This window comes from Sus scrofa, chromosome 12 (genome assembly GCF_000003025.6).
Source record: "Sus scrofa isolate TJ Tabasco breed Duroc chromosome 12, Sscrofa11.1, whole genome shotgun sequence".
In the NCBI taxonomy this organism is placed as follows: domain Eukaryota; kingdom Metazoa; phylum Chordata; class Mammalia; order Artiodactyla; family Suidae; genus Sus; species Sus scrofa.
In genome coordinates, this window is record NC_010454.4 from 25049761 (window position 1) to 25074658 (window position 24898).

At 45.3% G+C, this 24898-nt stretch overlaps 1 protein-coding gene across 1 annotated transcript in view; it reads left to right on the plus strand.

The window, feature by feature from the left end:
• CALCOCO2 (calcium binding and coiled-coil domain 2) overlaps positions 248–24898 on the plus strand; it is a 30223-nt gene continuing 5572 nt past the window's right edge. Inside the window, exons 1-9 of the mRNA XM_003131552.4 lie at positions 248–369; positions 8982–9172; positions 14830–14932; positions 15290–15423; positions 16746–16871; positions 17792–17880; positions 19386–19455; positions 20951–21073; positions 21369–21455. Of these exons, the coding sequence (XP_003131600.1) occupies positions 8993–9172; positions 14830–14932; positions 15290–15423; positions 16746–16871; positions 17792–17880; positions 19386–19455; positions 20951–21073; positions 21369–21455 (912 nt within the window). The 5' untranslated portion in view covers positions 248–369; positions 8982–8992. The remainder of the gene's footprint in view (positions 370–8981; positions 9173–14829; positions 14933–15289; positions 15424–16745; positions 16872–17791; positions 17881–19385; positions 19456–20950; positions 21074–21368; positions 21456–24898) is intronic.

The following is a 24898-nucleotide window of genomic DNA, read 5'->3' on the forward strand; positions in this document are numbered from 1 at the left end:
AAAAATGAAGATGACCTCCCAAAGGTCCTTCAAACGTTTGTAGCTTTCTTGTTCAGGACTGAAAGAAATAAAAGTTAAAAAAAAAAAAAAAGAGGTAAGTCAACAGCTCGTTCTAGGGGCAGAAAGGGGCTCCCTGCAATGCGATCGCTGCTCTGGACTGGGGAAAACGTTAAGAACAGTGGAGCAGCCCGGGGGCCCTGCCAACGGAGCACTACAAGTCCCCAAAAGCACCGCGGTGGGGGCGGAGCTTCCTGACCGTTATGACGTAGTGGGCGTGGTCAGACGGGACAGCTCCTCTCGGCTTTTAGCCCCGCCCCTGTCCCCTTCCCCGCCCTGTTGCTGTTGCGCCGCGGCTGGTTGCTTCCCCCGGTGAGTCCCTGGAGTGAAAGAGGGCAATCAGGGACGGTTGGGGCCTCGCGTTCTCCGACTTTACACTTCCAGCCCTGAGAAAAGGCCCTGGGCGGGTAGAGGTGCTGCCGGTTTCGGTTTTCACCTCCTTCCATCTTTCTAGGGTGACTGTAAGTGGGAGTGGCGTCATGGAGTCCTTGGAGCCCCTCCGTCGCCTTGGAGGGTTGAAGGCAGTTTATCTCCCAAGGAGGGCAAGGTTTCAGGGTCCGGGGCGGGGTGGGCGGCTCATGAGACCGAAGGAACCTTCGGACCGGAGCGAGGGTCTTGACGTCATGACCTCTCTCGCTAGCCGAGCTTGTGCTGGTTCGTTAACCGCATGCTTGACGTCATCGCCTTCTGCTTCGTCGCCGAGGCGGGATCCTGCCCGGTCACTCGAGGCAATTTACTTTCTCTTGAGACCTCATTTTCGCTGTCCTGATCCCTGAAGTCCCCCTTTCCTTCAGTTGAGGCCATCTGTAATTGGAGGAGACGTTCTAGACAGCCGAGAAGAAAGAGCAGCTGGCGTGCGATGACTTGCTTCTTTACCATGGAGTTTTTTCCCATACTTCCTCCCCGCCGCCACCGTCCCCCCCAGTTTAATTTGGGGCCTCATTATGATTTCATATTAAATCCAGGGCATATTAACTTTTTTCCATCACTTGGATTCTTTGCTCCTGGTTGGTGTAAGCCAACAAGTGGCCATGGTTGGAGCTGAGTAGAATAGTACAAATGCTACGTATTATAACATCCCCACTATTGCGAAAACTGCTAAAAACAAAAGACTTAATACAGTAGGTCTTTGTAGATTATGTAGAACACATGATTAAGGAGTATCCAATGACACACTTTCACAGGTAGTTTCAGAGGGCCTCTACCTGAAACTACCTCTTTGCAGACATGATGGCTGTGGAGCACAAAGGACCCTGAGAGAGGTAGTCAGCGGGGGTTATGTAGCACTAACAAGTCGTCTTGTCTTTGGATTCAAATAGTACCAATAGTTAAAATTTTCTACTGTGCTTTTTATAAATGTACTACCATGCTTCCCCATTTTCTTAGATGAAAAGACAAGCTCTTTCACTTCCTTGGAATCATCATTATATGTAGCTGGAAAGCTTCTTAGAGCTTTTCTAGCCTGATCCACGCATTTTGCTGATGAGGCCTAAAAGGAGGTAGTGTGACTTGGCCAGGATCTCAGAGCTAGTCAGTAGCAGAACTAAGACAGGAACCCAGGTCCCCTGGCTCCTAGCTTAATCCCCTTTCCACTACACTTCAAGCACTGTCACTACCCATGTCACTTCGAGGATTAGCATACTCACTCTTCTCACAGAAAAAAATCTAATAAAATCTCAGTAAAGTGGAATAAAATGGAGATTTAGTACACAGCTTTGAGATCTTCACAGTTACTTCTGGTTACCCAGCACTATTTTTCCATTCTTCCCTAGACCTCTTGTCACAGTGGTATTGTGATTTGTGGTATGAACGCTGCTTAGAAGAAGCTGGGCAACTAATCCAAACAGTTGTCAATGAATTAGATACTAAAAATCTCCTGGGGCTATAAAATTTATGTAAGGCCCTCAGAAAGATTTTAGGTAAGGAGCTAGAATGAACTTGGAAGATTTGGAGTAGAGCCAGTGGCTCTAATGATTTGAGGACCAGTGTGACTGTGTGTCTTTGCTTTTGCTCCCCATCTCATGGGTGTATATCGACATATCCATACTATCTATTGTCAGTGTTGGAGTTCCCATCATAGCTCAGCAGTTAACGAATCTGACTAGCATCCATGAGGGTGCAGGTTCGATCCCTGGCCTTGCTCGGTGGGTTAAAGATCTGGCGTTGCTGTGGCTGTGGTGTAGGCCAACAGCTACAGCTCTGATTCAACCCCTTGCCTGGGAACCTCCATATGCCATGGGTTCAGCCCTAAAAAAAAAAAAAATTGTCAGTGTTCTCTGAAGGGTAGTTCTGTGGAAGCATCTCTTCCAGGGCCAAGGGGAGCAGGATTCAAATCAGTTCACCCATTTTGCTAACTGCTAATAGTTTTAGAAAGTTAAGTAAGCAAAGATGAAGGAATTGGGTTGCATGTGGATTTTGTTTTTACTTATATTTGTTTTTACTGTTCCCAGATGAAGAATTGATTTGCATTTCTCTTTTGGCTTTGGAAGCATTTAATTTCCTTCTGCAAACTAATCCAAAGAGCCATATAATCCAGACGATCTATAGTCTTCATTTCTCTTGGAACATACCCACTGGTATAAAACGCTAATGTTAAGATGTTGGGCATTCTTTATGGTAAAATTTTATGGTTTTTACTAAGTTTATTTCTTCTTTGTGGTTCAGCAGACATGAGGAAAAATCTTTAGGAAAATTGGTGAATTGATTTGGTCGAATCTTGGCATTGTTAGACTCTGAGCCAGGAAGCTTAACATTTTTCAGTTTCTCTGCTAAAAAGCACATCAGTGTGGTTTACAGATTGATTCAAAAAGAGCAGGAGTAGAATCGGCTTTTTGTTCCTCTTCTTCGGGAGAACATGAGAGAATCTATGCCCTCGTGGAACAGGCCTGGAAGTTGTATATTAGACTTGAAAAGCTCATTAGATGAAAATGTGTCCGTTTTTCCTAGAAGCCAGGAGCCAGTTCAATGGGCTCATTTTAAAATACGTTGCTTATTATTGCCTGCTTCCTCTGAGGACCCTAATCATTTTGGAGACTGAGCTGAAAAAAAGTTAACAACTATGTCAGAGTCTAAGTAAAGCACCTCTAAGGGTTTGTGAACTCTTTGCATTAGTTTCCCACACTTAATAGTTTGTCTTTAAAAATCCTTCCTTGTGGAGTTCCCATCGTGGCTCAGTGATTAATGAATCCTACTAGGAACCATGAGGTTGTGGGTTCATTCCCTGATCTTGCTCAGTGGGTTAAGGATCTGGCGTTGCTGTGAGCTCTGGTGTAGGTCACAGACGTGGCTCGGGTCCCGAGTTGCTGTGGCTCTGGTGTAGGCTGCCAGCTGCAGCTCCGATGAGACCCCTAGCCTGGGAACCTCCATATGCCACAGGAGCAGCCCTAGAAAAGGCAAAAAGGCAAAAATAAATAAATAAATAAATAAAAATTAAAAAATAAAAATCCTTACTTGTTTTCCCTGGTCACTCTCTATGTGACCAGTCTTTGATTTGAGGGTAGGACTGAGGAATTAGGTGGAATGCCATCCCATGATTTCTAGGGAGCCTAATTCATTCCACTGCTTTTTCATGACCCGGTGACTGTCTAGGTCTCTAAATGTAACTTTTGCTCTTTTTGTATTTCCTCTCTCTTTCTTGCCTCTATATTTATTGCCAGAATTAGAAGTGAAGGGTAAAGTTCCAGTTGTGAGGATATGGGTTTGATCCTTGGCCTCGCTCATTGGGTTAGGGACCTGGCATTGCTGCAAGCTGCCACATAGGGTGCAGATGCGGCTGGGATCTGGCATTGCCGGGGCTGTGGCATAGGCCAGCAGCTAGCCCAGGAATTTCCATATGCTGTAGGTGCAGCCTTAAAAAAAAAGAATTGAATGGTAGACAGGATCTTTAGTGGGTTAGAGGGGGAAGCTGATTCTTCAATCATTCTAATTTTCCTTCCTCATCCTTCCCACTCCCCCTCCACAGTCATTTCTGGACTGCTTTATCAGAAAGATAATTTCCCAAGGCTTTGGTGGAGCCTGTTTCTCCCAGGGAATTTTATTATCCCTGGGAGGGAGGACAAGGACCTTAAACATTAAGAGATACCTTCCTTCAAGAAAAACTAAATGAGGTATCTCTTCACTGACCTGGTTCAGATTACCATGGTTATGCCGTAGGCTTACCCATGGCTTTTTCTGTCCTCGACTTTACTCAGAAGCAGAGAAGAGAAACCACTGCTGTTCTCCACTCTGACTGCCTCCTCAAACTCTTCCCCAGTTTTGGCAGAGGAGGAGTTCTTTATTTCAAGAATGACTGAGTTTTGAATACCCAGAGTGCCACTGGGTACCCCCTAAGTCCTTCCGGCAAGGGGATGAGATGTCTGAATGGGAAACTTTATGGAGTCTTACATTTTTTTTTTTTTAAACTTTTTTCTTTTTTATCTTTTTAGGGCCACACCCGCAACATATAGAAGTTCCCAGGCCAGCGGTCTAATCAGAGCTACATCTGCCAGCCTACACCACAGCCACAGCCATAGCAATGTGGGATCCGAGCTGCATCTGTGACCTACACCACAGCTCACAGCAACACCGGATCCTTAACCCACTGAGCAAGGCCAGGGATCGAACCCGCCTTCCCATGGATGCTAGTTGGGTACGCTAACTGCTGAGCGGTGACAGGAACTCCTCTTACATTTTTTATTTTATTAAAGTATAGTTGATTTGTCTCTTACATGTTTGATAAGCAAGGAACCAAGACTTGATTTTTCCAGATGATTAAGTTTTCAGATTAATGAATTGAGATAGATTCCATTGGCTGTACACCCAAGCCTCTGAGCGTAAGCTCCTTTGTGCCATTTTTGTAGTATATGCTGTCCTTTCTTCAGTGTCCTGTTCAGGAGCTAACTTATGGACTGATTGTTTTTCTGATAAAGAAAGAGGGGCTAAGAGTTCCCATTGTAGCTCAGTGGTTAACAAACCCAACTAGCATCCATGAGGATGCAAGTTCGATCCCTGGCCTCGCCAGTGGGTTAAGGATCCAGCATTTGCTGTGTGCTGTGGTGTAGGTCACAGACACAGCTCAGATCTGGCGTTGCTGTGGCTGTGGTGTAGGCCGGCGGCTTCAGTTCCTATTGGACCCCTAGCCTGGGAACCTTCATATGCCACAGGTGCGGCCCTAAAAAAGACAAAAGACAAAAAAAAAGAAAGAAAGAAAGAGGGGCTACACCAAGCTCCCCTACCCTTGGCTGGTCTTGCCTTTCAGAGTAGCATACATTTGCAAAATAGCTTGCCGGAGTTTGAGTGTGTGGAAGGTGGGTAATGGAGTGTGAATTGTATGGGTCCTTAAGGAAATCAGATCTGTGCCTTTTGTTTTTTTGGCACCATGCCACTGGAACCAGCTATGCCAGCTGAGCCAGCCATACCAAAAATTGACCTAGCACTTGGAGCTTATCAGCTCCTTACTCTATTTTAGAAAAAAGAAAGCTGAGAAACTGCAGCTTCTCCAGAAGTATCCACCACGTAACGAATGGGGCCAAAATTAAGAATTAGCCCTAACGTCATTCACGCCATGGGTTTACCTACAAAGCCTCTTCATTTCACTTTTTGATGAAGGACACGCTGCATATCTTATTCAGTTATTCAGTGAATACTTAATTAGTGATTATTCTAGGCTGGGCATATTGTGTTTATAGGAGTACTATGAAGGAAAAGAACAGGGAGCAGAGTACTTCGGTTAATTGAGAGACAGGCCCTGAGTCACTCTGAGTGTTATCACCATCCATAGTCAAAGGACAGATGAGGTCAGTTTACACACTCAGATGAATGGTGCTCCAGGCTTAGGACAGAGGGGCTGTGCTGGCCTCAGTGTGACTGCAGACCGTGAGGAAAGATGGGTCTGCAAGCTGAGAAACCTCCCTGCCCATCCTCCCACGGCATCCAGCAGATCGGCCGGCAACAGCGTATCCTGAGGAACAAGTCCTGGCCTAGACCGGAATATGATCCCTTCCTTTCTTAGAAAAAGTGATCTGAGGTTTGAGGTTGAGGATGTGGCCAAACTGTGTCACAAACCAGAAAGCCAATCCATTTCTTAGTTCCGTCGCTCAATCCCAAGAACACATATTTCAGTGCCTCAAAGTTCCCTGTGAAAACACTGACCTCTGGGGAGCTGGAAGAAGAGGGCTGGTTGCTCAGAGTTCAAAATAAAGCCAGGAAATAAGATGGGTGGGGCAGAGCTAGAAGAGTTACTGTGTTCTTTGGTTATTGAACTTTTGATTTTTTTAAGGGGTGTGTGTGTGTGTGTGTGTGTGTGTGTGTGTGTGTGTGTGTGTCTGTGTGTGTGTTTTTACAATCTCAAAGCATGTTCCCACAGCTGAATTTGCAAGGTACCAGGTAGTGTTTGCATAGGTACAGTTCTTCATCCGTTGCATTGTTTACATTTCCCAGTAAAAACTCTGGGTTGAGAAAGATGGACTTACTAAATGTTAGGGGGTGAAGTGGGGTTGGAGTATGTAGAAGAGAGGGCATGTCACGCTTGAGGGGCAGGAAGTATCAAGTCCCAACAATTCAAAAGACTTTGTTTTTTGTATGTACTGTTTTTACCTCCCAGGTATCTTGATCACATTTTATCTGTACTGTGACCTAGAAAGCTGATATAGAGCTTACTATCCCCCTTTCAGAGATAAGGATCCAAACATGCTTGCTGGGGAGTTCCCTTTGTGGCTCAGCAGTTAACAATCTCAACTAGGATCCATGAGGATTCGGGTTCGATCCCTGGCCTTGCTCAGTGGGTTGAGGATCCGGCGTTGAGCTGTGGTGTAGGTCGCAGAAGCAGCTCAGATTCTGCATTGCTGTGGCTGTGGTGTAGGCCGGCAGCTGTAGCTCCGATTTGACCCCTAGCCTGGAAACCTCCCTATGCCAAGGGTGTAGCCCTAAAAAGAGGGAAAAAAGCCAACTTGTTTGCTGTCCTCCAAACATGGGCTACGTTTTCCTGTTTCTATGCAGTTACGCATGCTGTTTCATTCATCTGGAATTTCCTCACCCCCAAACCCATATGTCAAAATCCTAATCTTCCTTGAGGGTTTATCAAGGATCTTACTCACTCCTGGAAGCTTTCCATTTTCCTAATCAGTTGCATCTCTCCCTCTCTTGAACCCAAGAGCATTTAGCACTCATTCTATCCATTTGACAGTCAGTTTCTCATCTAACCTCCATATTGGATCCTTTTTGAGAGCAAAGATTGTGCCACAAAAGGAAAAAAAATTAATAATCGGTAACATCTGTTAAACTCTTTCTTTATGCAGACTTTGTGCAAGTAGTTTATTTGGGTTCTCAGCATGCCTTTGGCAGGTCGGGATTTAAGGACTTGAGGATGTACATTGCAGGCATACCTCAATGTGCTTCCAGACCTTGCATTTTTTACCAGTTGAAAGTTTGTAGCAACCTTACCTTGAGCAAGTCAATTGGAGCCATTTTTCTAACTACCTTTGCTCACTTCAGGTCTCTGTATCACATTTTGGAATTCTAACAAAATTTCAGACTTTTTAAATTTTTTTGTATTTTTGTCTTTTCGTCCTTTTAGAGCCAAACCCGCGGCATATGGAGATTCCCAAGGTAGGGGTCTAATCAGAGCTGTAGCCGCCGGCCTACACCATAGCCACAGCAAGACCAGATCCGAGCCTCGTCTGCAACCTACACCACAGCTCACAGCAATGCCAGATCCTTAACCCACTGAATGAGACCAGGGATCGAACCCACAACCTCATGGTTCCTAGTCGGATTTGTTAACCACTGAGCCACAATGGGAACCCCTGTTTTTATATTTTTGTATGGTGATCTGTGATCAGTGATCTTTGATGTTGTCATTTTTGACACTTTTAGCAATACATTTTTTAAGACATAATGCTATTATACACTTAATAATGTAAATATAACTATTATATGCACTGGGAAACCGAAAAAATCGTGTGACTCGCCTTATTGAGGTATGCACTTTATCGAGGTGGTCTGGAACCGAACCCGCAATATCTCTGAGTTATGCTTAAATTTCAGTTAATGCTCACAAAAAAATGAATGAGGTAGTTGTTATTAGCCCCACTTTACAGATGAGAAAACATGCACAGAGCCCAGTTAAGTAAATCACCCAAGGACGTATGTTTAATTGGTGGTGAAGCTGGAACGTGAACTCCAACCTTATGATTTCAAAACCTATGCTTATCACCACTGCATGTCAGATAATCTCCTCTCGCCCCTGTCTTTCGTTCTTTTTTTTTTTTTTTTTTTTTTTTTTGCTTTTTAGGGTCGCACCACAGCATATGGAGGTTCCCAGGCTAGGGGTCCAATCGGAGCTACAGCTGCCAGCCACAACCACAGCCATAGCCTTGCTGGATCTGAGCCATGTCTGCAACCTACACCACAGCTCACGGCAACGATGGATCCTTAACCCACTGAGCAAGGCCAGGGATGGAACCTGCCTCCTCTTGGATGCTACTCAGATTCATTTTCGCTGAGCCACGTCTTTTCACTGTATTGCGCCTTGATATGTGGAAGGACCGGATAATTATAAGATAAAAGGAATAGAGCAGAGAAGCTGAAATCTAGAGAAACTGAGTCACAGGGCTTGTTTGGATAAAAGAAATCTAGAATCTAGGTCTTCAGTTCTCAGCTGAGGAGCACACTAGCTATTAGGAGAGAATAAGGTGGGGCTGGGGGATGGCAGTGCCTGTGGCGAGGAGGTCAAAGAGAGTCTCAGAAAATCCTCTTAGCAGAGGAAGTTATGAATGCAGAGTGGCTCAAAGTGAAACAGAAAGCAAGTTGTGTGATTGCGGTACTTGTCAGGCTTTGCTCTTCCTGACTTGCCCTGAACGGAATGTTCCCTGGGTGAGAGCCCAGAAATTCCTAGCATTTCAGACAACCCGCATGGAGCCTCATTCTATCTCATGTCTCATCCCCAGGACCCCCCACCATGGAAGAGACAATTGGAGAGCCTCCCACCTCAGCTGTCTTGCTGGACCACTGTCACTTCTCTCAGGTCATCTTTAACAGTGTGGAGAAGTTCTATGTCCCTGGAGGGGACGTCACATGCTATTACACCCTCACGCAGCATTTCATCCCACGTCGAAAGGACTGGATTGGCATCTTTAGAGTAAGTGGTTAACTTAGTACCAAGTGACTGGGAACTAGAGGTGAATCTTCATCATCTGAGTATGTGACCGTCTCTGTCTGTATGATAAGCATTTTGCATATATGCCTAGCCCGTATTAAAATCCTCAGCTGGAGTTCCCATCATGATGCAGTGGGAAACAAATTCGACCAGGAACCAGGAGGTTGCGGGGTTCAATCCCCGGCCTCACTTAGTGGGTTATGGATCTGGTGTTGCCGTGAGCTGTGGTGTAGGTCGCAGTCACAGCTCGGATCTGGTGTTGCTGTGGCTGTGGTGTAGGCCGGCAGCTGTAGCTCTGATTGGACCCCTAGCCTGGGAACCTCCATATGCTGCGGGTGCAGCCCTAAAAAGCAAATAAATAAATAAAATCCTAAACTAAGCTCCCTAGCACCTCCCCCTACAGACACATATGCCGTGGGGCTCAAATTTTATTTTCAGTCTTATCTTAATCTATAAGATAGCAAATCATACCATCCCCAAGTTTTATTATACTTTCAAAGACCAAATGTAAATGTTTTTCAAATTATCCAATTTTGAAATACTCATCTATGACTTGACTGGGGTGGGTGGCCCCTTACATAATTTCCGTGAATTTTAATATTACTTTCTTAGGAGAGTGTTTTTATTTAAAAATGAGTATTACCAATCAGGAAAGGAGGTTGAAAAGTTGCCTTATTCAATGTCCTGCATCCAAAGAAATTTGTTCCCGAGTAAGCGTGTCTTGCTTCTCTGTGAAGATTTCTAAGAACAGAAAGTTTATGAGCTCCCTCAGTGGCCTCTTCCAGTGTCTGATCACTCTGCCAGTTCAAGTACAGAAGTGTACTTTTTTAAAAAATTATAGTCAACACTCTCTACCTCCCCTGCTTTCCCCATCTGTGTCCGTCTCTGTCTCTGACATCGCAAGCGCACGCGCGCTCGCACACACACACACACACACACACACACACACCCCATAATGACAAATCTTCCTATTTCCAGAGACAGGAGATAAAGGTCAAATTTAAGTAATTTACACTGCTGAGTCCCAGCATCAGTGACCTTTGTTCTGACACCTCCGTATGTCAAGTGCTTGTTTGCCAACACCGTTTGTCCTGAAATCAGACATTCTTCTTGCCTGCACTGTGATGGCACTGGTGCTAATTCACATCCTTCACTGAATTCCTTTTCCTGATTGTTTGCAATGGCAAGCTAAGTGATAGAGGATGGAAGCTGGAGGCGACAAGGCTGGTGTGTAGAGACGGCAATGGTGGACAACCAGAGGGACCCTGACAGGTGTCATGACAGCTCCTGAGACTGCAGGACTGAACCGTTAGACTGAAGGTGTTCTAACACAAAACACTGACACGCCAGAAGTGTTTTCCATTTTGGAAAGAAGATAGTGATTTTTTTTTTTTCTTCCCCATATGTAGCAAGGCTGTCCAGTAGAACTTTCTATGACCAACACTGTCCAGTAGAACTTTCTGTGATGGAGCTATCCTTTCACTGTCCAGCATAGTAGCCTCTAGCCACATGTGCCATTTTAAGTGGCACTTAAAATGTAGTTGGTGTGTTGTGGCTTAAGGGCTCCAGGGAGTAGCATCCCCATGGGCCTTGTTTACTATAGGGATTGCACCTACACCCAGATGGACATTAGTCCCTAACCTCCTGTGACTCCATTTATGGGAAGAAAAGGACAAAGAAACGGTGAGACTTAGGGGACATTTCTACTCCTAAGACCCTATTGGACAAGGACTGATAGAGGTAATTGAACAAGGCCGGTGAGAGAAAAACCACATCTTTCTGGACCCCACATTGGTGCCCCTCCCCACCTTTAAGGAATAAAAACCACTATAGGACAACAGAGAAGGGGGACTCTTCTCCCCCCTCCCAACAACCCTGGGAGCTATCTGCTTTCCTTTTTTTTTAATTTAATTTAATATTTGTCTTTTTGTCTTCTTAAGGCCACACCCACAGCATATGGAGGTTCTCAGGCTAGGGGTCTAATTGGAGCTGTTGCTGCTGGCCTATGCCACAGCCATAGCAACTCCAGATCCGAGCCACGTCTGCGACCTACACCACAGCTCATGGCAACGCCAGATCATTAACCCATTGAGCAAGGCCAGGGATCGAACCCACAACTCATGGTCCCTAGTCAGATTCGTTTTCCGCTGCGCCATAATGGGAACTCCTCTGCTTTCCTTTCCTTGATAAAGACATTGCTTGCTTGCAAAACAAACAAACAAACAAAAATGTAGTTAGTGTGACTGAATAACTGGATTCTAAATTTAATTTATCATTATTTTTTTTATTGTCTTACCCTTGGCATATGGACGTTCCCAGGCTGAAGTTGAATCAGAGCTGCAGCTGCCAGCCTGCACCACAGCCACAGCAACAGGGGATCTGAGCCACATCTGCAACCTATACCACAGCTCCCGGCAACGCTGGATCCTTAACCCATTGAGCAAAGTTAGGCATCCTCATGGATGCTAGTTGGATTCGTCTCTGCTGCACCACAATGGGAACTCCCATAAATTTTATTTAATTTTAATTAATTTTAATTTAGGGAGCCTTTTGTGGCTAGTGGCTAGCATACTGGTCAATGCAGGTATAAATAGTAAAAAAAAAAAAAAAGAATGATTCAAAATTACTCATAGGTTTCGAAATATAATCTGTAACTTTTTTTGGCAACACAATTATATTTCCATTTTATTCAGACTCTAATCCTCAAGCATTTAGCAACTTCCAGTGAGGACTTCACTCTAAACTAAATGAAAATCTTATGCTTTTTAAAAACAAATTGTTTTGGAGTTCCCTGGTGGTGCAGCAAGTTAAGGATCTGACATTGTCACTGCTGTGGCTCTGGCTACTGCTGTGGTGGGGGTTCCATCCTTTACCCAGGAATTTCCATGTGCTTCTGAATAAATAATGAAAACAAATCTTTAAAAGCATTTTAAAAATACATCTATATTTTTATACTTCATGCATTTCAGAGGTATTGCCATACCACAATAAGGAAATTGTGGTTAATCCAAAGAATGGCCTCTGATGTTCATTGTCCAGAAAGCTATTGATTTGAACACCTACCCCAAAGCCTGAAAGAAAATTTGAAGATTGATAGAAACACAGACCTTTTGAGAACAGAACGATGTGTTAGGTCTTTGTGTGTGTGTTTCTGATTTAATCCTCACCGCACAGTGGCCCCCTGAGGTAGTAGTATTAGGCTTGTTCTCTGATTAACAAAATAATATACTCAAGATAGTGACTTACTCAAGATCTCCCAGCGGTGAAGCAAGTTTGTTTGAATCTCAAATCTCTGCTTTTCTTCCCCTATCCTACGGAATTCCTCTGATGAACAACAGGTGGTAAACTAGAGGATTAAGGATGAACTGTAAAATTTTGTCCTTCTGGAGTTCCTGTCGTGGCTCAGCGGTTAATGAACCCAACTAGTATCCATGATGACGCAGGTTCGATCCCTGGCCTTGCTCAGTGGGTTCAGGATCCCTCATTGCTGTGAGCTGTGGTGTAGGTCATGGATGCGGTTCAAATCTCCCATTGCTGCAGCTGCAGCTCCGATTGGACCCCTAGCCTGGGAACCTCCATATGCCGTGGGTGTGGCCCTAAAAAGACAAAAAAAAAAAAGAATTAAAAAATAAAAACAACCCTTTGTCCTTCTGACCTCACTTCTGAAGTGCTCCCAGTGTTCTCTCAGTGTAGCCTTACTCATACGCCTCCACTCCTCATCTGCCCTGACGCCACTGGTTCCTGGCACCAAGTAGGCACGACGAGATGTTTCTCAGGCACAGTCTTCTCCACATAGTGAAAGCTGCTACCGGGATGACAAAGCCTCAAGTGAGCGGGAGTCAGCTTTTCTTCCTTCAGTGTGTGGTCCTGTGCTCCATACTCTCCCTCCCCCAGGCTCTTCCGCCGTATTTCAAGGTTCCAGGGAGGGGAAATGTCACACCACGAGAGGCAGGCTGGGCCTGGGACTCCTCAGATGGAGGAGCCAAGGACAGAGGTTGCAGGTGGTCAGAAGTTGCTCCCTTGTTCCGGGCAGCAGCACTTCTTAGGCCTTCCCAGATATTTTGGTCACAGTGCATTAAGAAACTCCAGGATATACAGTGGGAAAATAAAAAAATTATGAAAAAAAAAAAAAAAAAGAAAGAAAGAAACTCCAGGATGTGAATGAAGACTTCATAAAATGCCTGCTTCCTGAACCTCCACAGGCTGCCGTGGCTCCGAGATGCTGACAGCAATGGGGTGTGTGTTAATGAGACACTAAAACATGCCCTAGAATGTTCTGAGGCGCCTTCAGCATAGCCTTTTCAACCCTGCTCTGATTCCTTGCTCTCTAAAACTGGCATTTATTTTTAGTTCTTTCCTTTCCCACTGGGCTCAGGCAAGGGTCAAAATCTGGCAATAAATGTAATTTTCCTTCTTAGTTGCTGAGTATTCTCTCCTTGAAGACACAGTTGGCTCCCTGTCTATTCTCCAGTGTGCTCTTTTCTTCCAGATACGGTTTGAGCCATCCTTGACCCCCGCCTCACATTTAACGAGACTGTTTTCCGCTCGGCCAGCTCTCTGCTCTGAGGCGTATTTACAGTATCCTTACATCTTCGGACTGACTGCATTCCATGCCTAGAAGAGGCCTTTCTGACTGCCAGACTGTGGTGGTTTTCTTTATCACCGCCAAGCCCTCATGAAACATCGCTAAGAAAAACACTGAAGGAAGAAAAACGCTATCGGCTGGACTCACTCACCTGGGGCCTCATAATCTAAGCACGTTCTTACCCATCCAACCCAGACACACACGTTATTTTACAAACGCATTTTTTAAATGCAGTGGTGTAACCAGTTCGGTGACAAGACAGAATCAGACACAGGAGAGGACAAAGCAACAGAGTGGGCAGATCAGCGGTGCTTTCTGATTAAGTTCCCAAAAAAAAGAAAAGAAAAGAAAGGAGTTCCCATCAGCTCAGTGGTAACGAACCTGACTAGTATCCATGAGGACGCAGGTTTGATCCCTGGCCTCACTCTGTGGGTTAAGGATCTGGCATTACCGTGAGCTGTGATGTAGGCTCTGATTTGACTCCTAGCCTGGGAACTTCCGTATGTCACAGGTTCCGCCCTAAAAAGCCAAACAAAACAAAACAAAACAAAAAACCCCAAGAACATCATCATAAGAAGATATTGAGATCAAGGTTCACAGTCCCACAACTTTTTTCCCAGGCACTCTCCGTTCTGTGTCTGACTTAGAGATGACATTTTTGGAATTCTTGAGCTGGGCATTGAGTGGCCAGTTTTTGTTTCCTTCTAAGACAAGTAATTTGGACTGTGTGTGTACATACCAATTTTCAGTTGTATACATAGTTATCGTAAGTCGGAAAACAAGATTTGGGAGTTCCCTGGTGGCCTAGTGGATTAAGGACCTGGCATGGTCACTGCTGTGGCGAGGGTTCAGTCCCTGGCCCAGGAACTTCTACATGTCGTGGGTGGGGAAAACAAATCAAAACAGATTTGATCCATGGTTGGTAGATCTTATAATGAACTTCTTGTACTTGCAACCTAACAAATAAAAAATGCAATTTAAGAAGACAGAGCCCAAATAAGGATGGTCCCCAGAGCACTTTCAGATGCTGAACAAGAGCCTCTTGTCATTGCAGGTGGGGTGGAAGACAACCCGTGAGTATTACACCTTCATGTGGGTTACATTGCCCACTGACCTGAACAGTGAAGCAGCCAAACAGCAGGAAGTCCAGTTCAAAGGTGAGAAAAATACTGGATCAAAAGTCTTGAAGGAGTTCCCGTTGTGACTCAGTGGAAATGAATCTGACTAGCATCCATGAGGATGCAGGTTCAATCCCTGCCCTCGTTCAGTGGCATTGCCATGAGCTGTGTCGTAGGGCAGTAGCTACAGCTCCGATTCGACCCCTAGCCTGGAAACTTCCATATGCTGCAGGTGCAGCCCTAAAAAGCCAAAAAAAAAAAAAAGGTCCGGAAGACAGCAGCCAAGATAACTTAATTCCCTTGAGCTAGAGCTTTCTGAGGTAGATAAGAGACTTTCAGATTTTTATTTTTTTCTAAATAGACTTTTTTTAATTAAACACTGTGTTCTGTTTTCAGCTTATTACCTGCCCAAGGATGATGAGTATTACCAGTTCTGCTATGTGGATCAGGATGGTGTGGTCCGGGGAGCAAGTATCCCTTTCCAGTTCCGTCCAGAAAATGAGGAGGACATCCTGGTTGTCACCACTCAGGTCTGTAAACATCTCAATTGCAGTTCCAGGAGAGGGTGGAATTTTAGTCAGTAAGCCTTTATTGAATGTCTAATAGATACCGTTGGGAAATTTTTATACAGTACCCATTCAAACCCACCATTCCTAAGGGAATGCCTTAAGAAAGTTAGCAAGAATTATAACGATAAGTGATTTCTCCTTTTCCTAAAGCTTCTGTAACTCAGTTGGCACTCAGTTATCCCCTTAACTTTTCCGGTTACTTAATTTTTGTCATCTGCACATCTTATCACCTCAGTAAATTTTATAAGCTCCTTTGAGGAGAGACACACCAAAAATTCTTTGTATGTCTCGCAGTTCTGCCCCTGAGCCTGTCATTTGAAAAGTAGATTCAGGAGTTACTGTTGTGGTGCAGTGGAAACGAGTCCAACTAGGAACCATGAGGTTGGGGGTTCAATCCCTGGCCTCGCTCAGTGGGTTAAGGATCCAGTGTTGCCGTGAGCTGTGGTGTAGGTTGCAGATGCGGCTCGGATCTGGCGTTGCTGTGGCTCTGGCGTAGGCTGGTGGCTACACCTCCGATTAGATCCCTAGCCTGGGAACCTCCACATGCAGCAGGAGCAGCCCTGGAAAAGACAGAAAGACAAAAAAAAAAAACAAACAAACAAAAAAAAAAAACACAGAAAGAAAAGTAGATTCATTCACTTACAAGGTTATTTAATTGGACACCTGCTTCTGTCCAGCACTGTGGTAGGCACTCGGGATAAGGTACAGAATCAATTAAAACCCTGTCCTGTCCCAAGTCTAAGCATTTGCAAGCAAAAACTGGAGTTCCTTTCATAGCTCAGCAGAAACAAATCTGACTGGTATCCATGAGGACACAGGTTTGATCCCTGGCCATGATCAGTGGGTTAAGGATACGGCCTTGCCATGAGCTGTGGTATAGGTTGCAGACGCAGCTCAGATCTGGTATTGCTCTGGCTGTGGTGTAGGCTGGCAGCTGTAGCTCCGACTGAATCCCTAGCCTGGGAACCTCCATATTGCCACAGGGGCAACCCTAAAACAAACAAAACAAAACATTCTTCTGTCATTTCTCCCTTTTAACTTTTTGTGGCCTTCACTTTGTTTATTTTTCTTTCTTGGTGATGGCAGGCTCAGTGCTGCAGATGCGCAGACATACCTCTTACCCCCTTCCCTGCATACTGAGGGCTGCTTCCCCTTGGGGTACTGAGTGGGACTCAGCTAGAACCTCACCATCCCAACCCTTGGGACCTTTCTGCTAGAGGGACTTGAATATCCATCAAGCTATGAAGGGCCAAATATGAGTTTATGGAAACGCTCCTTTGTAGGGTGAGGTGGAAGAGATTGAGCAGCACAACAAGGAGCTGCGCAAAGAGAACAAGGAGCTGAAGGACAGCTGTGTCAGCCTCCAGAAGCAGAACTCAGACCTGCAGGCCGAGCTCCAAAAGAAGCAGGTACGGCTGCCAGTTAAAGGTGAACTTGGAGAACGGAGATCGGAATTGATGGTGCCTCCTATCCAGCACCGTTGTCTGTTTTTCTTGTGATCTCACTCCTTTATGCTACTATCCAGCACAGGTTTTAGTATTTTAGATACTTCCTTTTTATTGTTTACATATTGAAATGATATTTTAGATATATTAGATTAAATACGTATACTATTAGTAAAATTAATTTCATCTGCTTCTTTTTACTTTTTCTAATGTGGCTACTAAAATTTTTTTAATTTTTGTGGCTTAGTTTTAAATTTTGCGGCTCTCATGAATTTATTGGACAGCACTTTTCTAGGAGAAAAGCAACTTTATTTTGTCCCCTGCTGTGTTTGCAGTACCATAATGGAATCTGGTGTGAGATAGACACTCATTAAATATTTGTTAAATGAATTAATGGACAAATATAAGCTCCAGTAGAAGGGAAATTAAGGTAGATGTGCTTTTAATGGGGAAAGAGCATGTTAAGAACATTTAGGAGTTCCTCTCGTGGCTAAGTGGTTAACAAATCTGATTAGGAACCATGAGGTTGCAGGTTCGATCCCTGACCTCGCTCAGTGGGTTAAGGATCCCGCATTGCCGTGAGCTGTGGTGAGGTCACAGATGCAGCTCTGATCCGGAGTTGCTTGGTGTAGGCTGGCAGCTATAGCTCCTATTCGACCCCTAGTCTGGGAATCTCCATATGCCTCGGGTTTGACCCTAGAAAAGACAAAGAGACCCAAAAAAAAGAACATTTAAATATGGAAATCCTTTTGCTTGGCTATTTTGTTCACTGCTGTGTCCTGCTATCCTGACATACAATAAGTGCTCAACAAATATTTGTTGGCTTCATGAGATGCTAAACACTATCTTAGAAATGTCCATCCCTTTGACGTTTCAACCAACAGGAGGAGCTAGAAACCCTAAAGAGCATCAGTAAGAAGTTGGAAGAGACAATGAAAGAGCAGAAGGACTCTTGGAAGACAGAGCTACTTCAGTAAGTATGATTCTCAGATGGGAAGAACTGCTGTGTTATAAACACCCTTAGGTAGGGTCAGATTTGACTTCTAGGATTTGTTAGAAAACAGTCTTCCTGGAGTTCCTGTCCTGGCTCAGTGGTTAACGAACCTGACTGTATCCATGAGGTTGTGGGTTTGATCCCTGGCCTCACTCATTGGGTTAACCATCTGGCATTGCCATGAGCTGTGGTGTAGGTTGCAGACGAGGCTCGGATCGGGCGTTGCTGCGGCTGTGATGTAGGCCAGCAGCTACAGCTCTGATTCAACCTCGCCTTGGAACCTCCATATGCTGTGGGTGTGCCCCCCCAAAAAAAGAAAAAGAAAACAGTCTTCCCATTATGAAAATGGTAGGTATGATTCTCCCTCTTTGAATGATGAGCTCTTTGCTTCTAGGGTTAGAGAATTAGTATCAGCATGGAAAGGACCAATGACCTGAATTCAAGTATTAACGTTAAGGTTTTGGTGGCGTTTTTTTTTTTTTTTTTTTTGGCTTCTTAGGGCCACACCTGCGGCATATGGAGGTTCCCAGGCTAGGGGTCCAATCAGAGCTACAGCTGCTGGCCTACACCACAGCCACAGCAACATCAGATCCAAGCCGTGTCTGCGACCTACACCACAGCTCACAACAATGCCAGATCCTTAACCCACTGAGCAAGGCCAGGGATTGAACCTGGAACCTCGTGGTTCCTAGTTGGATTCATTTCTGCTGTGCCATGAGGGAAACTCTATTGAACACTTGCAGTTTAAGGTCAGGAAGCCAAAAGAGGATTGAAGAAGAGACTAGTGGATTTTAAAATAACGCTCTAGGCTTAGGTCCAGGACAGCATTAAATTGTTTAAGGTCTGGAGTTCCCGTCGTGGCGCAGTGGTTAACGAATCCAACTAGGAACCATGAGGTTGCGGGTTCGGTCCCTGCCCTTGCTCAGTGGGTTAAGGATCCGGCGTTGCCGTGAGCTGTGGTGTAGGCTGCAGATGTGGCTCGGATCCCACGTTGCTGTGGCTCTGGCGTAGGCCGGTGGCTACAGCTCCAATTCAACCCCTAGCCTGGGAACCTCCATATGCCGCGGGATCGGCCCAAGAAATAGCAACAACAACAACAAAAGACAAAATAAATAAATAAATAAATAAATAAATAAATAGTTTAAGGTCTGGAGTTCCTGTTGTGGCTCAAGGGTTAAGGAATCCGACTAGGAACCATGAGGTTGTGGGTTCGATCCCTGGCCTTGCTCAGTGGGTTAAGGTTAAGGATCTGGCGTTGCCATGAGCTGTGGTGTACGTCCCAGACGAGGCTCAGACCCTGCATTGCTGTGGCTGTGGTGTAGGCCGGCGGCAACAGCTCCAATTCGACCCCTAGCCTGGCAACCTCCATATGCCGCAGGAACAGCCCAAAAAATGGCGAAAAGGAAAAAAAAATTGTTTAAGGTCTGGGGGAGCTGATCTGATGTTAGCATATTTTTCACTTAGTCACCTGTATACCTCCACAGACTGAAAGAACAAAGCCAGAAGATGTCCTCAGAGAATGAGAGGATGGGAGTCAGAGTGGATCAGCTTCAGGTAAGTAATGCCAAGCCTTTGCCAAGGTATATTTTCTTAGCCTTGCCACCACTCCACTCTGGTGGCCCAGGGAGACTCAGTTCATTGTAGTAAGTGCCTCTCATAGTGGCCCATTCAGAGCATCAGACTATGGTGTCAAAGAGTGTTTTCCATTCTTGGCCCCCACACCCTTTTGCACTTCTCTCTCTCTCTTTTTTTTTTTTTTTTTTTTTGGCTGTGCTCAAGGCATGTGGGAGTTCCCAGGCCGGGGATCAAACCCGAACCATAGCTGTGACCTGAGTCACAGTAGTGGCAGCACTAAATTTTTAACCCACTGAGCCAAGGGAGAACTCCACTTACCTCTTTGAACTACAAAATCTTTTCAAGCAAAAAGCCTGGAATGGGGAGCTCCCATGGTGGTTCAGTGGATCAAGAATCCAGCTAGTATCCCTGAGGATGATCCTGGACTTGATCAGTGGGTAGAGGATCTGGCATTGCTGTGAGCTGAGGCATAAGCCACAGAGGTGGCTCAAATTTGGCGTTGCTGTAGCTGTGGCATAGGCTGGCAGCTGCAGCTCCAGTTGGACCCCTAGCCCAGGAACTTCCATATGTTGCAGCTGCAGCCCTAAAAAGAAATTAATTAATTAATTAATTAAAATTAAAACTCTGGAACATAAAGCAGGTAGCAACAGAATTGCTCTCATAATTCGAAGCCGTGCCATAAAGAAGGGCTTTAAAGGGTGGTTTATCAAATTTTATTCAGTTGAGTCAGGTTGGTTGTTTGTTTTGTTTGCTTTTTAGGGCCACACCTGCTGCATATGGAGGTTGCCAGGCTGTGGGTCCAATGGGAGCTACAGCTGCTGGCCTACACCACAGCCACAGCCACGAGGGATCCGAGCCGTGTCTGTGACCTACACCACAGCTCACGGCAACACCAGGTCCTTAACCCACTGAGTGAGGCCAGGGATCAAACCTGAAACCTTATGGTTATTAGTCAGATTCATTTCCAGTGTGCCACAATGGGAACTCCTGAGTCAGATTCTCAGGGTATAGGTAGAGCTGAAGAGTGCAGAAGTTCTGAGAGATATTTGCCAGTTGGGAGTTGCTGGGGAACACACCCTTCTCTGTTCCTGTACATTTATTTTTATTTTTATTTTTTATTTTTTATTTTTATTTTATTTTTTGTCTTTTTGCCATTTCTTGAGCCACTCCCACGGCATATGGAGATTCCCAGGCTAGGGGTCGAATCAGAGCTATAGCCACCGGCCTACACCAGAGCCACAGCAATGCGGGATCTGAGCCGCATCTGCGACCTACCCCACAGCTCACAGCAACGCCAGATCCTTAGCCCACTGAGCAAGGGCAGGGATCGAACCCACAACCTCATGGTTCCTAGTCGGATTCGTTAACCACTGAGCCATGATGGGAACTCCCTGTTCCTGTACATTTAAAAGCATGGTTCCTATTTAGTTTTCTTTATTTTATGTCTTGGTTATATTCACTGTTTTTGCTTTAGGCCCAGCTATCAACTCAGGAGAAAGAAATGGAGAAGCTTGTTCAGAGAGTTCAAGAGAAGACGGAGCAGGTGGAACAGCTGAAAAAAGAAAATGGGCAACTCTTTCTCAATTTAACTGAACAGGTAGAGTCATGGAAGAAAATAATATTTTTAGGCATTCATAAAAAATATGTATATGTAGCCATTCTATATTGCACATCTGGATATCGCTGGCTCTGGGAAGGGTCTCAGAGGAAGCCATCTGAAGTGAGGTATTTCACAGTTTTTCCCTAATAAGAGAAGACTTGCTTCTCTCTCTGCATTCTACTTGCTCATTAGCTTACCAGGCCCTTCCCCAGTGCACATGCGCACGTGTGTGTGTGCGCGTGTGCATGTGTATGTTTTCCCAGCAGTGGTACTGAAATCTGTTTTCACACAGAGGGCGCACCAGAAGACGCTCGAGCAGACAGTGGAGGAGATGAAGCAGCAGAGAACTACTGCAGCGAAGAAACAACAGGAGTTAACGGCATGTCTGTCTTTGGATGGCTATGTGGGAGGGAGCCTAAAGAAAGGGAGGGATGAGGGATCCTGTCGTGGCGCAGCAGAAATGAATCTGACTAGGAACCATGAGGTTGCAGGTTCGATCCCTGGCGTCGGCTCAGTGGGTTAAGGATCTGGTGTTGCCATGAGCTGCAGCGTAGGTCACAGACGCAACTCAGATCTGATGTGGCTGTGGCTGTGGCAGTGGCATAGGCCAGCAGCTGTAGCTTGGATTGGACCCGTAGCCTGGGAACCTCCATATGCCACAAGTGCAGCCCTAAAAAAAAAAAAAAAAAAAAAAAAAGGCAAGGAAGGAAGGGATAGGGTGTCTTTCAAGTGACTGAAAGGTTAAATAACACCCATTAGAATAGCACTTACCGCTGGACTTTTTCGTCTCTACTCAAAGGGACAGGGCATCTGCCATTTACAAACTGTTTAGGAGAGATGGGCATTTCTAATGTGTGATGAAAGATACAGGCATATTGGAAGGTAAACTCCATAACAAGTTGTAGGAAATAGAAGGCTTGGGCTAGGAATCACACAGAACAGTTGCTGCCCCCTTCTTAAAGGAGTATCATGGGGGAATTCTCATTGTGACTCAGTGGGTTAAGAACCTGACATAGTCTCTGTGAGGATGCAGGTTTGAACCCTGGCCTTCCTCGGTGGGTTAAGGATCCCATGTTGCCATAGCTGCAGCATAGGTCACAGATGCAACTTGGATCCAGTGCTGCTATGCCTGTGGTTATGGGCTAGCAGCTACAGCTCCGATCAACCCCTGGCCTGGGAACTTCCACGTGCTGGCCGTAAAAAGAAATAAAAAGGATTATTGTGGGTCGGCCAAATTAATTATTATAAAATGAGCTCTGCAATTATAAAACATTACAGTAGTCAAAATAAATTTTTTTATAATTAATATAATGTTAGCAATTATCATCATTTTAAATTATTCTGAGCTATGTAATATAGAAATGAAAGCCTAATTGACTAATAACTTCCTGTAATATGTTGTTGGAAAAGAGGCCTCCTGGTGATGACACGTGCCTAGAAACCCCATTTTCTGAACTCTTGTAAGGACATGAGCAATCCCAAGGTGTGAAGAATATTTAGCTATTGGGAATGTAACTCATTTCATAAATGCATCATTCATTCATTCAATCATTATTCAACCAAGTACTGAGTACGTACTATATTACATAAAATACTGTGTATTTTAGCATGATAGAATAAAGAATAGATCCAACAGTGTTTGAAAATCAGCAACTCATAGGTTAAGAATAGCCCACAGAAATGTTTTCTTTGGCCTAGATGGTGTTTTTTTTAAACTTGAATTGGTTACCAGCACTTAAACATGGAAATATTTCCCACTTAAAAAAAAATTGTAGGGAGTTCCCGTCGTGGCTCAGCAGTTAACGAAGCCAACAATCATCTATGAGGACGAAGTTTCAATCCCTGACTTTGCTCAGTGGATTAAGGATACAGCGTTGCTGTGAGCTGTGCTGTAGGTCACAGATTTGGCTCAGATCCCACGTTGCTGTGGCTATGGTGTAGGCCAGCAGCTACAGCCCCGATTTGACCCCTAGCCTGGGAACCTCCATATGCTGGCGGGTGCAGCTCTAAAAAGACAAACAAACAAAAATTGTAGGGAGAGTTCCCGTCCTGGCTCAGGGGCAATGAACCTCACTAGGATTCATGAGGACTCGGGTTCGATCCCTGGCCTCACTCAGTGGGTTCAGGATCCTGTGTTGCGGTGAGCTGTGGTGTTGGTCAAAGATGTGGCTCATATCCTGCATTGCTGTGGCTGTGGCCTAGGCTGGCAGCTACAGCTCCAATTCAACCCCTAGACTGGGAACTTCCATGTGCCACAGGTATGGCCCTAAAAAAGCAAAAAATGAAATGAGATAAAATAAAATAAAAATTGTAGGGAGTTCCCTGGTGGTCTAGTGGTTAGGACTCTGCACTTTCACTGCTGCAGCCCAGGTTCAATCCTGGTCTGGGAAGTGAGATCCCACATCAAGCCACTGTACACTGGCCAAAAAAAAATGTATTTCCAGCTTCTCTAAAAATCAGAGGCTCTGGCAGCATTTGCGCCAACACTCCCACCAGGTAGCAGTATCTAGAGCTCCCTGTGGCTGCTGCACCCTTTAGATGGGCCACGCGTTCTCCATGTGGCTGCTGTTCTCACTGTTTCTTTGCATTCCTCTCCTTCATTCCATTACTCACCAGGCCCTTGTTGACACTTTTGAGTTTGTGACCTCTGATGCAGCAAAGAAATTACTGTTTTAAATAATCTACAGCCATGCAAAGGTTTGAACCTCCTTGTGGCAAGTATGGGTTTCCTTGGTTTTCATGGGATACTTTTCAAGACCCCGGAGCTCCTCCAGCTGTCTGATAGTACTTCTTTATTCCTCACACATCCCAAAGGCCCCTAACTCTGAAGACTATGTATCTTATGCTTCAGGAGCCTAAGAACAAGAAAATCGCAGTGGAGGAGCAGTTAGTACAAGAGGTGGAACGCCTAAAGGCAAAGGTAGAGGCCGGGAAAGCCTGTTTCTTAGAGAAGTACAAAGAGTGTCAACGGCTCCACAAACAGATCAGGCAACTCAGGGCTGCCGCACGGGTAGGTGACAGAGATGCGGGGCCCAGAAGCAAGGGGTGTGAAGGTTTGTGGTTCCTAGATCAAACCCAGAGATTGTACGCCCTTGTTAAGTGGATTTATCTTTCTGCTATATAGAGGAGGGGTGGGAGTTCCCATCATGTCGAAGTGAAGACCAATCCAACTAGGAACCATGAGGTTGCAGGTTCAAGCCCTGGCCTCAGTCAGTGGGTTAAGGACCCAGCATTGCCGTGAGCTGTGGTGTAGGTCGCAGACTCGGCTCAGATCCCGAGTTGCTGTGGCTGTGGCGTAGGCCAGCGGCTATAGCTCCAATTCGACCCCTAGCCTGGGAACCTCCATATGCCGAGGGTTTGGTCCTAAAAAGCAAAAAAAAAAAAAAAAAAAGAGGAGGGGTGGAGTATGAGGCCAGGAACCACCCTGGAGACCCCCAGCTCAACCATGGGTCTCAGGGAAGGTTTTTGTAAGCCTTGAGCCAGTTTCTCTGCAGACTCAGAGTCCTTTCTTATTTCTGCCTTTTGAGGAAGTGAAGCAGGACCAGAAGAGCCAGCAGGAGCCACTGGGGATGGGGAGCCAGGAGCCTGCAGTCAGCACTGTCATCGGGTAGCCCCCCCCTCGCATTACTACCTCAGGGTCGGCTAGAAGCGCACAGCAGTTTGGGCACCAGCATTCAAATAAAAGACAACCCACAACTAGTAGGATTAGCTTAAGTGTTTTTGTGAGCCATGCGCTTGTGTATGTATGTAGGTAGGAGACGGGGAATTCCTGAAGCATATGCCTATGAGTTTGGGGTCCATGAAACTGCCGGGTGAACCCAT